Raw genomic sequence first — 15,266 nt, 5'->3', positions numbered from 1 at the left:
TGGAAGATGGTCTCAGCAACCTCGGTTGAGAGACCGGAAGCTATGAGCTGCGCCCCCTCAGAGGCCAGAACTTCCACACGTAATGCGCGCGTCGCCTCGGCAACGTGCGCTGCAACAGCGAGCACTCACTCAGAGGGGGAAGAACCGCACACGCGGGCTTCCACGAACGAGAGCGCTAGATCTGGGGAATGCAGGAGGAGATAGGGCGAACCCGTCTCCAACCTGTTCACCAGATCCCTGTTGCCATCCAGAACTCCCGGGAGCAGAGCAATCGGGGAAAAACCGTACAGACGAAGCCTCGGCCAGGTCTGTACCAAGCGTCCAGTCCAAAGGAGCTGGAGGAACTAGAGGGGCAAAAACCTCCATATCTGCTTCACCACCTCGGGGTGAAGCATCCATTCCCCGGGCCTCGGCCCCTGCCTCGACAGGATGTCTGCTCCCACATTGAGATACCCAGGGATATCGATGGCTCTGAGCGAGCGAAGTTTGCCCTGGGACCACACAAGGATCTGGTGCGCCAGCTTGTACAAGGGGCGCGAACGCAGACCTCCCTGGTGGTTGATGTAAGAGACCACCGCTGTGCTGTCGGTGCGCACCAACACATGGTGATCTCTTAGGTCCGGGAGAAAGTGCTTGAGTGCACGAAACACGGCCAACATTTCCAAACAATTGATATGCCACGTTAGATGGCGACCGCTCCACAGACCGCGGGCAGGGTGGCCACTCATGACCGCTCCCCAACCGGTGAGGGATGCGTCCGTCGCTAGCATTACGCGGCGACAAGAGGCTCCCAGCACCGGGCCCTGAGACAAGAACCAAGCTTGGCTCCACATGTCTAAGGCACGTAGGCATCGCCGCGTGACCTTGATCATGCAAAGCGGGTTTCCCCTCGGGGAGAACCCCTTGGTCTTGAGCCACCACTGTAGGGGTCTCATGTACAGGAGGCCAAAAGTAATCACGTTGGACGCAGCTGCCATGAGCCCCAGCAGTTTCTGAAACTGCCTGACAGTGAGTGACTGGCCCTCTTTCACTCTCTTGACTGAGGTGAGAATCGACTCGCTCCGAGCGGGAGACATACGTGCCTGCATCGTGGTCGAATCCCACACCACGCCTAGATAAGTGGTTCTCTATACTGGAGAAATCACACTTTCTTGGCGTTCAGTCTCAACCCCTTCATGTGCGCGAGAACGACATCTCGATGCCGAGTCGCCACCTGCTCTGATCGAGCTAGAATCAACCAATCGTTGATGTAAAAATGCGGGGTACGAGTGCAGGGCCAACGGGAAGAACCCGAGATCGGTAAGCTTTGCCCCTAAAAGCAAACCTGAGGGACTTCCCGTGAGAGGGAAGGATGGAGACGTGAAATATGCGTCCTTAGATCCATTGTGACAAACCAGTCCTCGGACTTGGTCTGAGACACGGCTGATGAGTGTAAGCACCCTGAACTTCAGTCACCTGACTGAACGGTTCAACTGACGCAGATCTACCATCCTTCCTTGGAACAATGAAGTACCGGCTGTAGAACCCGGACTCTCTTCCGTGAGGAGGGACCACCTCGATGGCCTCCTTCCCCAAGAGAGTGTCTACTTCCTGTTCCATGATCAGAGCCTGCTGGGGGCCCACGCACGTGGGAATCACCCCGTTGAAAGGCGGTGGCGGAGCGCCAAACTGAATACAAAAGGCCTTTCTCTACAGTACGCAGGACCCATTGAGATCCATTTGGCAGTAGTTTCCACGCTGCCTAAATGGTCTACTAAGGGAACCAGTCTCTCAAGACTGGCCTCTGATGTACCCAGAGCTGCTGGCACGGTGCCCTGAAGCGGAGGACCGGCAGGAGACGGCCGAACCAGGAGCTCTAGGGACCCCCGCAGGGGTGGCGAGCTTCTCAGCTCCGCTACACTTCGGGGCGGAAGAAACTGAGAACACCGCTCGCTGGAGCCAGCTGCGCCCTGGAACTCTGGCATGGTTGGCAGACTGTTCTCCCGAGGGCGCTGGGGGAGACGGACACCCGATCTACCCCAGAGGGGTCTGCCCTCGTAAGTCCTGGGCACAGCACCAGGACTGCCTCAGCCTCCTAATGAACGACGGTCCTCAGACCCGCGTCATTCCTAGGAAGACCAAGCTGAAGAACCAGACCCTGCAAGGCAGGACCCAAAGAGACACATCGGCAGTAGTTCCCACGCTGCCGATGGTCTCCTAAGGGAACCAGTCTCTCGAGACTGGGCTCTCGCGTGCCTAGAGCTGCTGGCTCGGTGCCCTGAAGCGGAGGACCGGCAGGAGACGGCCGAACCAGAAGCTCTAGAGACCCCCGCAGGGGTGGCGAGCTTCTCAGCTCCGCTGCACTTCGGGGCGGAAGAAACTGAGAACATCGCTCGCTGGAGCCAGCTGCGCCCTGGAACTCTGGCAGGGTTGGCAGACTGATCTCCCACGCCCATAGGCTTCTTGGCCGAGAACCCCCTTAGACTTAAGAACGGTCCGCAGATCCGGCTTAGCCTTAGAGGTCCCTGACCCAGAGTGTTAGCCGCCACGGCCCCACCTCGGTGGGGTGCGAGTAGCCACGCTCTGTTTTGCACCTCTCTAAAGAGGGGCTGGCACGCGGCGAGGGCTGCTCCCGCCCAGCAGCCCCCTGAGCTAGAGACAGGTGAGGGAGAAACCGCTGAAACGCCGCCGCTTGTCTACGAGCCTCCTGGTACCGGTTGACGACATAATTGACGGCGTCGCCGAACAGGCCAGAAGGCGCAAGCGGGGCGTCCATGAGGAAAACCCTATCTTCTCCTTCATGTCAGATAGGGTCGACCACAGACAGCGTTTCTAGGGAGCTCAGAGATCAAATTATATTTCAATCAAGTTGAGCCCCAATCCCTCATCCAGCTCTCTAAGCAGGTACGTCAGCTTGGTGCGCCTGCAACACTCTCTTTCTTTCTTTTTTTTTTCCGGTGTGCAGACACGCACCAGCCTGACCTGCAGCCGCGAGCCTTCAGAGACAACGCCACGCAAGTGGACAGATAGCTCGCGAGCGTCTGTTCCACCCGGGGCATCGCTCTGATATGAATGAGAATACGTAACGCACGCGTCGCCTCGGCAACGCGCGCTGCGATCCCCGCACTCACACTCGCCGCCGTGCCTCAGCAGCGGCGGGAATGCGAGATGTACAGCGGAGAGAAACACAATCAGCCCCCTTTCTCCTTTTTTTGAGCTGACTGCGCGCCATTCTCATTCATAATATGCTTGTGCAAACACTGTTTCATTGACGCGTCCACCTCCTCGGAGGAAGACAGGTCTAGGAGGAAGAAGACACGGGCTCGCCCGTCTTCATTCAAGGCTAGTGAAACTCACTCCTCTCTTTTTCTTTTTCAAAGAGAGCCTTCAGAGAGCAGGCGTAAGAAGTGAAAAAGCTCACAAACGAGTAGTCAGCTCCCTCGAGAGCTGAATCTGCGCGCTCTGCTCTCAAGCAGACCACACACAGACTGCGTGTATCCCAAGCAGTGATATAATGTGTGCAGGGAGGAACACACAGCCCGAATGCGATCTGCTATCGCCCCAGTGCTTGCACATATTGCTGGAGCCTATTCAAGTGATTGTGCAGGACAAACAACACTAAATAAGACTCACAACATGCAAAGACAGTACACACAGACAGAGAAGCGGTTGCTGAATGACAAAAAGCAAACGCCGGCTCCACCGCACGTGCTTATATGCTTTCCGGTCAGTGACGTCACCCGCCTATGACGTCTCGCCCTTCCATTGGACACGTTACACTCTGGTTCAGAGCGCGGTCACGCTGTGGGCGTTCCCCTAGCGCTTCGACGCAGCTCGAGTTCCTGGAAGGGAAATATATATATACATACATACACACACACACACACACACACACACACACACACACACACACATATGAGGGGCCGTACAAGGCATAATTCATTCTGGTGCTCTCACACATACAGTACATTCTCCATTCACATACATACATTCCTACTCTCTCTCTCTCACACACACACACACACACACACACACACATGCATACATTCTCCTTTCACATACATACATTTCTACTCTTTCTCACACTCATACATTCTCCTTAAACACACATACATTTCTGCTTTCACACACATACATTCTCCATTCACATACATACATTTCTAACATTTTTTGGTATCCATTACTTCCTGTTTAAGCTGGAAGTCACTCTCACAGGAATTACACTCACAGGAATTACATGTGCAATACATGCTCAGCTCTTCCTCACTATTTTACAATGCATCATTATAATAGGTTCTAATAGCCAGATATTGCTACGAAAAACAAGCAAAACTATCTAAAAACAAATAAACCTCAACGAGTCCAAATCTTGAGTAATGGAAATAATATAAAAAATATCGCTGACCCTAACCTGATTCTGCCACCTTCCACTTTATTCACTTCCTAAATTGTCACATAGTGGAAAAAATCCATAGACGCTTATAGTAAGTGTCTCTGGCAACACGGCTGAGGCTGCGCCTACCTGCCTTCCGTTTCCATCATACTCCTTCCGTTTCCAATATACTCTCTCACACATACATATATTCTTCTCTTACATATACATATTTTCTTTAGACATACATTCATTTTCTTCTTACACACATTCATTTTTTTTATATTAAATGTATACTTTGAATACATTTGCATAAGAGCAAAATGTATAAATGTGTGCGTAAAATATATGAATATAAGAGGTAAATATATGAATGTGTGCATTAAAATATTTGACAGAGTAAAAATGTATGAATGTGAAAGGAGAATGTAAGTGTGTGAAAGTAGAAATATATGTATGTGAAAAGAGAATATGAGTGTGTGTGAGAGTAGAAATGTATGTGTGTGAAAGGAGAATGTAAGTGTGTGAGAGCGCCAGAATGAATTATGGCTTGTACGGGCCCCTCATAGCCTCTCATACCATATATATATATTATGGGTGTCCTCGACTAAGGATTTTCATAGTCGAATCGGAATTTTCGAATCTTGCCAATATTTGACTGATAGTCGAATCATATGTTTTGGGGGCGGGGCAAAATACATTACCAAGAATTTAGTCATACATAATTATACTGACGTTAACACACAGGGAAGATGTGTAACGGATGCCTCGCAGATACAAACCCGGGTAAATAATGTTTTATGTTTTGATTAAAAGATAGCATTAAACGTCAGCGAAACCCCAAGGATTCACAACATTTTTTACATTAAAAAGGAAAGGGAAGGGAAGTGTGGCCAAGTATGGTGACCCATACTCGGAATTTGTGCTCTACATTTAACCCTTTCAAGTGTACACACAGCAGTGAACATACACCCGTAGCAGTGAGCAGCCAATGCTGCGGTGCCCGGGGAGCAGTTGGGGGTTTGGTGCCTTGCTCAAGGGTCTCACCTCAGTCGTGGTATTGAGGGTGGAGAGAGTGTTGGTTATTCACTCCCCCCACCTACAATACCTGCCAGACCTGAGACTCCAACCCATGACCTTCGGGTTACAAGTCCAACTCCCTATCCATTAGGCCACAACTGCCCCATTAATGCTCTCATTATAACGTTATGTATATGACAGTAGCTCTGAATGAACTCCTTTTGTGCACTCTTCATGCACCAATTTGTGCAGAAACATGACAACTAAACATTATAATAATGTTCTCATTATAATATGTATATGACAGTCCCAGTCATAGCTATTAATATTCTGCAAATGTTGTTTGTATTGTTCGAGCTGCATGCTGAAGAGAAATTAATCACCGTACCACAATGAAGCGCTTTACGGCAGCACAACACAACCAAATGCATCATATACGAGATAAATAATATATAGGCTACACAATATATATAAACCGGCTGAAACATTCTGAAATCACGTGTACCCTACCTGATAGAAAAAATTGGTAGTTTTATGTGAAATCAAACATTTGAGGACCCCCATATATCCAAAATGGCATGATCATAACACCCTGCGAATATTCGACTGTGAGATTGGGAGTCGAATCAGGCTCCTCGTATCGAAGCATCGATTCGGGGTCACCCCTATATATCTTTTTACATTTTTGTTCAATAAATGTTGCATTAAAGTTATTATTGAAATTACTCTTAAAAATTGCTTGGAAAAATATCCATATTATGTTAGATATTATTTAGCGCTACAGAATTTATGATTTTTTTTTTTTATTTACACACTTACAACATATACAGAAAAGAACGACAGGAAAAAAAAACATGGAGAAGAAAGCAAGAGGAGGGGAAAAAAGAAAGATATATGCATACAAAATTTATGTATAAGATACATTGTAAGATTACATATTGCTAAGAGACAAACGAATGAAGCTTTTCAACATGTCTAGACTCCATATCGATGCCTCTCTTAGTAATACGTTTGGGTTTACTTCTGTTTCTTTGCAGAAATGGTCACCAAAATATGTACAGAAAGCGGGCAGTGGTTCATGCATCCTGAGAGTAATCGCACATGGACAAATTTCACCAGATGTAATTTGCACACTACTGAAGGACGCAGGGTATGAGCACGAACACTATAAACATAAACACTTGAGATGAATATAAACACACATTTGAATTGGCTTGCAGAATAAACACTTCATGACTCTATTATTTGTGTGATTGCAGACTGCAATGAATTTGTTCTACTTGGCGCTAATTGGTCATGGGCTATCTTTGACATCTTTGTTCATCTCGCTAGGCATATTCTTTCATTTCAAGTAAGTGCAAATCTCTCTTTCACTACTGTATTCAAGCTGTAATGGTTTATAACAATTATCTCGTCATTTTGCTGTCTTTTTTGTGCCTATAGGAGTTTGAGCTGCCAGAGAATTACCCTGCACAAAAACCTTTTCTTTTCCTTTGTATTAAACTCCATCATCACTATCATTTGGTTCACAGCAGTGGCAAACAACCAAGAACTAGTTCAGGAAAACCCAGTAAGTAGCGCGTATTGACAGTAACATACTCAGTTACTGTCGTAATCTCGGTTCCCTGACATACGGAACGAGTTCTGCGTCTTGTGTAAAGACGCTATGAGAAAAGCCTTTTTTTCCTTCTGACTGAAGCCTTATTCAATCACGCAGAAACTACACGGCCATTGGTTCGTGCAGTGTGTTAAAAACGAACCAATGGCTCGGCAGCGGAGCTGCACGAGCCTAGGGCGACGGAGCCCGCCAGAATGGGCGGAGCCATCTGGCTATATAAGCGGCCGTTTCGCCATAGGAACTCAGGTTTCTTTGACTGAAGCCACGACTGAGTTGTGCAGCTATCCAGCACGGCAAGTACACAGTACTCGTTCCGTATCTCAGGGAACCGAGGATACGACAGTAACAGAGTAACGTTCCCTGTCGATACTCCACTTCATACTGCGTCTTGTCTAAAGACGCTATGGGAACACAGTTCAATCACGCCGTGCTGATAGAGGAACAACTCAATTTATACCTCCTCGAGCATCAGTGCTCAATGGAAGCATAACAATAACTCCAAGGCTAAAGCGGGCTAAACTCAAAGAGGTCACGCCCGGCCTGGAAAATCGTTCCAGAGCTTCTTGCATTTCGACACCCTGGGCCGAAACATACAAGTAACCAATAAGAGAGCTTGAGCGCCGTGCGGTCAAGGGTTCTCCATCAGAAAGTTCCCGTCGCTGGTTCCAGCTGCGAGGCGTTTTTCAACGGTGAGCAGGCTTCCTGGATCAGTGAGAGACGAAGTCGTCATCGTCCCTGAAGAAGACATCTGAGTTCCTTTTGGCGAAACGGCCGCTTATATAGCCAGATGGCTCCGCACATTCTGGTGGGCTCCGTCGCCATAGGCTCGTGCAGCTCTGTGCAGTTTCACTGCGTGATTGAATAAGGCTTCAGTCAGAAGGAAAAAAAAAGGCTTTTCCCATAGCGCCTTTAGATAAGACGCAAGTACGAAGTGGAGTATCGACAGGGAACTTGTCATTTTTTACTCACCCGTTTATTTATTGGCTGTATCTTTGCAACAGCAACTTCACAATTCAGACTTTTTTTCTCAGAACTGTGAGTTTTATATCTTGCATTTGCTAGTAATTAACTGGTAATTGCGAGTTTACATCTGACAATTCTGACTTTTTTCCCTTAGATCTGTGAGTTGTAAACTGGCAATTTTGACTTTTTTCGGAACTCTGAGTTTACAATTTTGCAAGTTTTTTGTTTCCATCATGGAATAAGGGAAAAAAAACTTAATTGCGACTTTTTATCTCACAATTTTCTCGCAATTGAGAGTTTATGAATTGAGAATCTCACAATTCAGGCAATTCTAATTGTGAGAAAAAAACAGAATTGTGAAATATAAACTTAAAATTTTGAGAGGAAAATTCAGAATTGTGATACAAAGTTGCAAATACTTTATTTTTTAATCCTGTGGCAATAACAAGCTTCCATAATTTTTTTTTAAATCAAAAGGAGAAATGTTTGAGTAATAATTTTGCATCTATTGCCATACAATGCAGACTAACCTGTTATGGAACAAAAGGGTCAATAAATAATGACAGTATTTTCATTTTTCTTTGATCATTTAAAAGCATTATAGCATGTCACCAATCTGCTGTGCAAATCATTATTAAACGTCCATGTTGCTTCTGTTCAGATCAGCTGCAAAGTATCACAGTTTATCCATCTGTATATCTTTGGATGCAACTACTTCTGGATGCTTTGTGAAGGGATTTACTTGCACACACTCATCGTTGTGGCAGTTTTTGCTGAAAAACAGCATTTAATGTGGTATTACCTTCTTGGATGGGGTGAGTTTTCGAATAAATCAAAGTTATTTACAGCATTAATTGCATAAACTAAATCTAATTCTTTCAATCTCTGTCTGTTTTAAATAACAGGTTTCCCTCTTATACCTGCTACAATACATGCAGTAGCCAGAAGTTATTACTACAACGATAAGTGAGTATTCTTGTTCTGTAGCTTTAAATAAATTTATTATTATTATTGCTAATGTAGGATATCATAGTGAGATTATTTTTGTAATTTGTATAAGCAACACTCAAAACAAAAATGCAAATCCTTTTTCTTAAGATTCTTACCTAAATCCATGTGAAGTAAAGCAATTATTGTACAAAATAATACTCCTGTTTAAGAATCCATATCAAAGGTTCGGCTAATCTTTTCCTTCCCAATCCGCAGTTGTTGGATCAGCTCAAGTACTTCTCTGCTATACATTATTCATGGCCCGATCTGTGCAGCACTGCTGGTAAGATATCTGGATGTTTTTGTCCTTTTTGTTTCCAAAACACATTTTGTGCAAGATTAATTATAATCTTTTTGTATTTTTTGCGCAAATTACATCCAGAAGTTTGTATTTGCCAATCTGAATTTATGTTCGAGTAGCCGAGCACAATGTTTATATGTATCAGTACATCAAAAATAACACTAGGATCCTAAAGCGGTTTGAAGTTACCTACATCTCTCTCTTCTGACATCTGCCAGCCAGCTGGGATTTTTGTTGTTTTGTGTTAGCCATTCATCTAGCCTGTCCTTCCAGGTGAATTTGTTCTTTCTGTTGAATATCGTACGGGTTCTCATCACCAAACTGAAAGTGACGCATCACGCAGAGTCTAGTTTGTATATGAAAGCTGTCCGAGCCACCCTCATTCTGGTTCCACTGCTGGGCATCCAGTACGTTCTCCTCCCATACAAACCTGGGGGACGCATGTCTGCTGAAATCTATGACTACATCATGCATATCCTAATGCATTATCAGGTAAGAAGTCAAATCAGTCTCCATGTAAGCCTACAGATACGTTCAGAGCCCAACATTAACATTTTTCCACATTTGCCAGTGCCTAAAATATAATTTTAATCATGCAAAATGTATATTGTATATGGCAGCTTTTTAAATATACAATACATGCATACATTTGGGGTCAGTAAGACCGTTTATGTGTTTGGAAAAGGTCTGTTACACTCATCAAGGCTGCATTTATTTTAACAAATATACAGTGAAAACAGTAATATTGTGAAATATTAGAAATAATTGCTTTCTATTCAAATATATTATAAAATGTATTGATGACTTTTCAGAATCATTACTCCAGTCTTCAGTTATATATGCTGATTTGATGCTTAAAGGAACACTCCGCTTTTTTTTTAAACAGGCTCATTTTCTAACTCCCCAAGAGTTAAACAGTAGAGTTTTACCGTTTTCGAATCCATTCAGCTGATCTCCGGGCTAATATCACTGCGCCTGCTGCACCCATGGTACGGCAGCAAAGTTCTTTGATTATTACACCGGAATGAGAGTATACTGTAGTTCCTAACCATATCGCAACTTTTAATTTTCCGTCAGTCTTAGTACTACAGAAGAGTCAAGTTTTAAATAGGGAAAATAACTCTTTGGTCATTTTTGAGCGTGATGATAATGGTCTAATCAGATTCAATGATCTATGCTAAGCTACGCTAAAAGTGCTACCGCCAGACCCGGGGATCGGCTGAATGGATTCAAAAACTCTTGGGGAGTTGGAAAAAGCCTATTTTCAAAAAAAGTGGAGTGTTCCTTTAAGAAAGATTTCTTATTATTATCATTTTCAAAACAGTCGTGCTACGTAATGTTTTTGTATTTTTTTTTTTTTTCAAGGATTTATGAATATAAAGGCATGAATATAAAGGGCATTTATCTGACATAGAAATCTTTTATAAATGCATTCACTGTCACTTGATACATTTAATTAATCCTTGCTGAATAAAGGTATTATTTTCTTTTTTTAAAATACAGATTTTTATAAAACCACAGAAAAAAAAGAAAATACTAAATAAATGCTAAACGAGATAAAGAAATAATTTATCACCCAAATTGTTATACAGTATACATAATTGAAAAAAATTAAATTGGGAAAAATACAAAATATTTTCACTAGTGGTCTTTGTAATGTGCTATATGTGTTGCCACTGGAGGTCTGGAATTTTAGGCTTTCTAGATAAACATCTGAAATTAGCTAAAATTTCCACTAAAGCAAGAATCAGTAGAACAAAATGATGTTTCTTCTTTAGCTGATGGTTTACGTCTCATGTCACTTAAATCAGAAAGTATCAGAATATCATTGTCAAAATTGAAAACCAACATTATGTTTTAGTTCCTAACTTTAAATACTTGTATTTTCCACATGTGGAGGGTTCGATATTGACCATGGGTTTATTTATTATTACTACAAGTTATGATTTCCCAATCTCTTTGTCTTTTTGACTGGCAGAAGCTCAACAGCCTTTAATTAAGTTTACTCTGCCATTAGTGACATAAAAAGCTTGTAAAACAAATGACAACAGTGTCATGCAGCTTTGTAGATCAGCCAGAGGGGAGAACTTGTCACTTTAGAAATCCTGCTGTTAATTACTCACCCTCATATTATTCCAAAACGGTATGCTGTGGGTTTTTTTCCTGTGGTAAACAAAAGAACAGTTTTCACACAAGCCTTTTCCAGTGTAAGTCATTATTCACAGATATTCTTCATCTCAATTGGGCTATACTGAAAAAATAACTGCAAATAACAAAAGGTACAACCGTTTTTGGGGTGAACTATTTATTTGCAGAAGAAATTGTTTGAATCAGGTCACTTGCCTCATAAAAGTTCTGACTCCTGAACATTTATAGTGAGATGGGTAGGTGTTCAGCAGCAAGAAAATAATCATTTGTAGTCTGTTGTGAAGAAAACAGCAACGTGAGAAGCCTTGGACAGCTGGTACTGCTAGACCTAGCTGAATCGGCACAATGAATAATGCAACAAAACAGGCTTGTCATCCCTGATGACTCACTGTGCACATCAAGAGCACTCACTCTGGCAAAATGTGTCAAAACACAAGGGAGAACAGTACTCAACACCATCCTAGAAACGATTAGTGAAGAGCTTGCGATATAGGAGATTATAGTTTAGCAGTGCAAGATTTGTTGCTGACGTGCATTTCTGATTTTATTTTTAAGGGACTCTTGGTGGCCACAATCTTCTGCTTTTTCAACGGAGAGGTAAGTGTTTACCCAGCTGAAAAATGTCCTGTTTATCTGCAAGGAATTATGGATTGTGCAACATCCTTTTCCTTGAAAGCAAAGCTCAGATATGGAGATTTTGTACTGACTGTTTAAATGCTAAAAACATTGGCAGATGTCCACGTGTACCAATACGAATGCCTGACTCAGAGGGAACCTGTCCAAATAATTTTGTTTTTGCATTGAGCTGTTTTAGAGGCACTGTGGTAATAAGGCATGCAGAAGATATTATGGAAAATATAACCGGTCCAGCAGTTAATACAGCCTTTATGCATAAATGGATGACTGGTCAGTATGATATATGTGTCAGCTGGAAGAGAGTTTGCTATTCGCTTTCAAACTGTATAAGGAAAATCTATATCGAATATATAAGAAGGTACATGTGACAATCAATTTTTTTATATATGTTTTGAATTTTGTTGCAGTGCTATTTTATCTCTGATGCCAGACTTAATTTCACATCAATAAACAAATTAATTAATTTAATAAATTATCACTTGGTTTGTGTACTAGAGTAAAAAACAAAAATAGTATAGTAGTTCTTTTAATCAAAATATGCAAAACACTATATGGTTATTTAAGCAACGACCAGTGTTATTTTAGTATCATTGAAATACTATTATAGATGTTTATGAAAATTTTGAATTATCTTTTATTTTATACTTTTATTTAATTTTAGTTAAGGCTTTATTAATGTTGTAGTGTTTGCCATTCTTATTCTGATTCTTATTCTTGTTATTATATTTTAAATGTCTATGTAGTTTTTATTTATTTTAGACAATATTAGTATCAAGTTAAACTTAATGAGAAATGTTACCTTGGCCTACCTAGCTAAAAACTATTATTTTTAAAATGCTTAAGTTAACTATGATAATGAACTATTAATATGAAATAAATCTTATGATTTAAAATCATTACAACCTCCGAAAAATAGAGATGTTATGTCTACATCATGAATCTTATTTAAAAAATATGAATTTAAAATAAATAATACAATTGCAATTATTTGAAGTGAATATATATATATATATATATTATCTTTTTTTTTTTTTTTGGAAAAAGTGAATTGTTAAAGGCTCAGACCAAGAAGATAATGGATTATTCATGCTGCGCGATACATGATTTGTTGACTGAAAAGATCATCTATCCATATCTTCCTCAGGTCCAAGGGGTTTTGAGAAGGCACTGGAATCAGTACCGCATACAGTTTGGAAGCGCCATCATACAGTCTGATGCTCTGAGGTCTGCGTCGTACACGACATCCTCCATTACGGAGGTCCAGGGCTGTTACAGCATCGACGGCCACACAGAACACTTGAATGGCAAAAACTGCTATGACATTGACAACAGCACCTTAAAACCAGAGAATCCCTTTGCCTGATGCTACTGAACGTGGCAGTATGACGCTTAAACAAAAATAAATAAACTGTTGACTACAGCGACAGCTGTCACATGGCTGAATTGGACCATTTTACCCATAATTAATTGCTCATTCTCTCCGAAGGATGGAGAAAAGACATTTCTCCTAGTATTTACACTGAAAAACATTTTGCTACCTTTATTTAATGTTAAATGGACAAATATAAGCATTACTGGCCCTGTCTTTGTACTTTTCACTATTTTAGTTTGCTCGACTGCTGTGCGCAGTTGAATCAAGTGTAAATATTCAGCACTTCTTTGTCTTATATTTGTCCCTGTGATAAAAAAAGATGAATTATATATCGAATCCAAATCATGACCACACTAATGAGAAATTTATATTTTTACTAATAAACAAAACAAAACTGTTTGTATGCTGAAACATAAAAACTGAAAAGTGCCCAAAAGCCAGTGCCACTTTTTCTTTTTTAATAATCATTTAGTAATTATTTTAATGTAATTATGTTGTTTTCCTGTGAAGACAGTATTATAGCCAATATAGACAATTGACAAGAACTGAATTGAAGATTTTGTATTTTTATTATACTCCATTTTGGATGCTAATGCGATTTATAGGAAGGTTTCAAAGTAAATCTGTTATTTGACTCAAATCACAGATATAATAATTCATAAACACCTGCTTTAGGGACCCCTAAAAATACCACTGGAGATTGGATCATAATTTATGTAACATTTCTAGGTTTAGTAAGAACTCAGTGTGAAGCCTTATAGACAAGCTTACCGCTTTAAGATATGTTTCTCAACTTTTATGCTTATTTTTTCACAAATAAATGTATACTACACATGCCACATTTTCAGTGTGTTTGACTTCATATTTCTTGTAGTGCTCAGTCGTGTACTTTTCTTTTAATACATGGCTTTTGAGAAATAAGGTACAATAACCCACTAGAGTGTTACTCTGCAGCTTTTCCTATAACATGCTTGGAGAGTTTGAGATATTGCTCTTGTGTCAAAGGCAGGGATTTCTTTCACTTACTCTACCTAAATTCAATTACATTCCATATGATTTGTATAATGTGCCCAGTGTTTATGTCACAGCGTTACCTAAACTCACTTCATTTCAGACTTCTCTGACAATCAACAAGTATTCATAATTCTTAAAGTGATAGTTTACCCAAAAATGAAAAATGTCTTTATTTACTCACCTTCATGATGATCCAAACTAGTACTGTATGTGGACTCATAATTTTCAGAAGAATTGTCAATGAATAGTATGCACCTCTTTAGCTCAATGTGGCCACATCTGTCAAAAAAAAATATATATATATATATTAATATCATAAATTTAACCCATATCTGACTCATGCACTATGTTCTAAGTTTTCAAAAGTCATACAATATTTAAATTTCAATCTGTTCACTTTACATAGCAAATAGATTGAAATGCAAGTCATTATTAACTGTGAGTTAAATTATTATTTTGGATCGGTTCTGTTTAGGAAGCCAATTTATGCAGCTTACAAATACAAATGTGAAAAATGTAAATATTTTTGGGTGAACTATTCAATTAATTTCTGCTTTTGTCCATATGCATATTTAAACCGTGCAAAAAGTATTGTTGGCAATGCTACAAATGCGGGAATGTGCTTGTGTTATGTAAATATTATATTCTTAGCTGTAATCACATTTGAATATTTTATAGGGGTGTGCATAATATCGCTTTGTGCTGAAGATATGATGTGTGGGCATTTCTTCCACCCTAAACAGGAACGTTACTCATTCTGGGTTCAGGACAAATCAGTATTAATATTGCAAATCACGGCACTTCACAGCATGTAAACAAATGCCAATCATACATATTGTATCATTTCATCAAG

General features: G+C 41.1%; 1 protein-coding gene across 1 annotated transcript in view; it reads left to right on the top strand.

Annotated features, from left to right (window-relative positions):
* Window positions 1–14,239, top strand: part of LOC306876882 (calcitonin gene-related peptide type 1 receptor) — a 31,876-nt gene extending 17,637 nt beyond the window's left edge. The window contains exons 5-13 of the mRNA XM_079428324.1: window positions 6,409–6,521; window positions 6,631–6,722; window positions 6,815–6,941; window positions 8,614–8,767; window positions 8,858–8,918; window positions 9,159–9,225; window positions 9,517–9,735; window positions 11,947–11,988; window positions 13,172–14,239. Of these exons, the coding sequence (XP_079284450.1) occupies window positions 6,409–6,521; window positions 6,631–6,722; window positions 6,815–6,941; window positions 8,614–8,767; window positions 8,858–8,918; window positions 9,159–9,225; window positions 9,517–9,735; window positions 11,947–11,988; window positions 13,172–13,390 (1,094 nt within the window). The 3' untranslated portion in view covers window positions 13,391–14,239. The remainder of the gene's footprint in view (window positions 1–6,408; window positions 6,522–6,630; window positions 6,723–6,814; window positions 6,942–8,613; window positions 8,768–8,857; window positions 8,919–9,158; window positions 9,226–9,516; window positions 9,736–11,946; window positions 11,989–13,171) is intronic.
* Window positions 14,240–15,266: the final 1,027 nt, after the last annotated feature.

Source organism: Barbus barbus (genome assembly GCF_936440315.1).
Source record: "Barbus barbus genome assembly, chromosome: 11".
NCBI classification, from domain to species: domain Eukaryota; kingdom Metazoa; phylum Chordata; class Actinopteri; order Cypriniformes; family Cyprinidae; genus Barbus; species Barbus barbus.
Note: the sequence above shows the minus strand (reverse complement) of the source record. Positions and strands in the feature narration are given on the sequence as shown.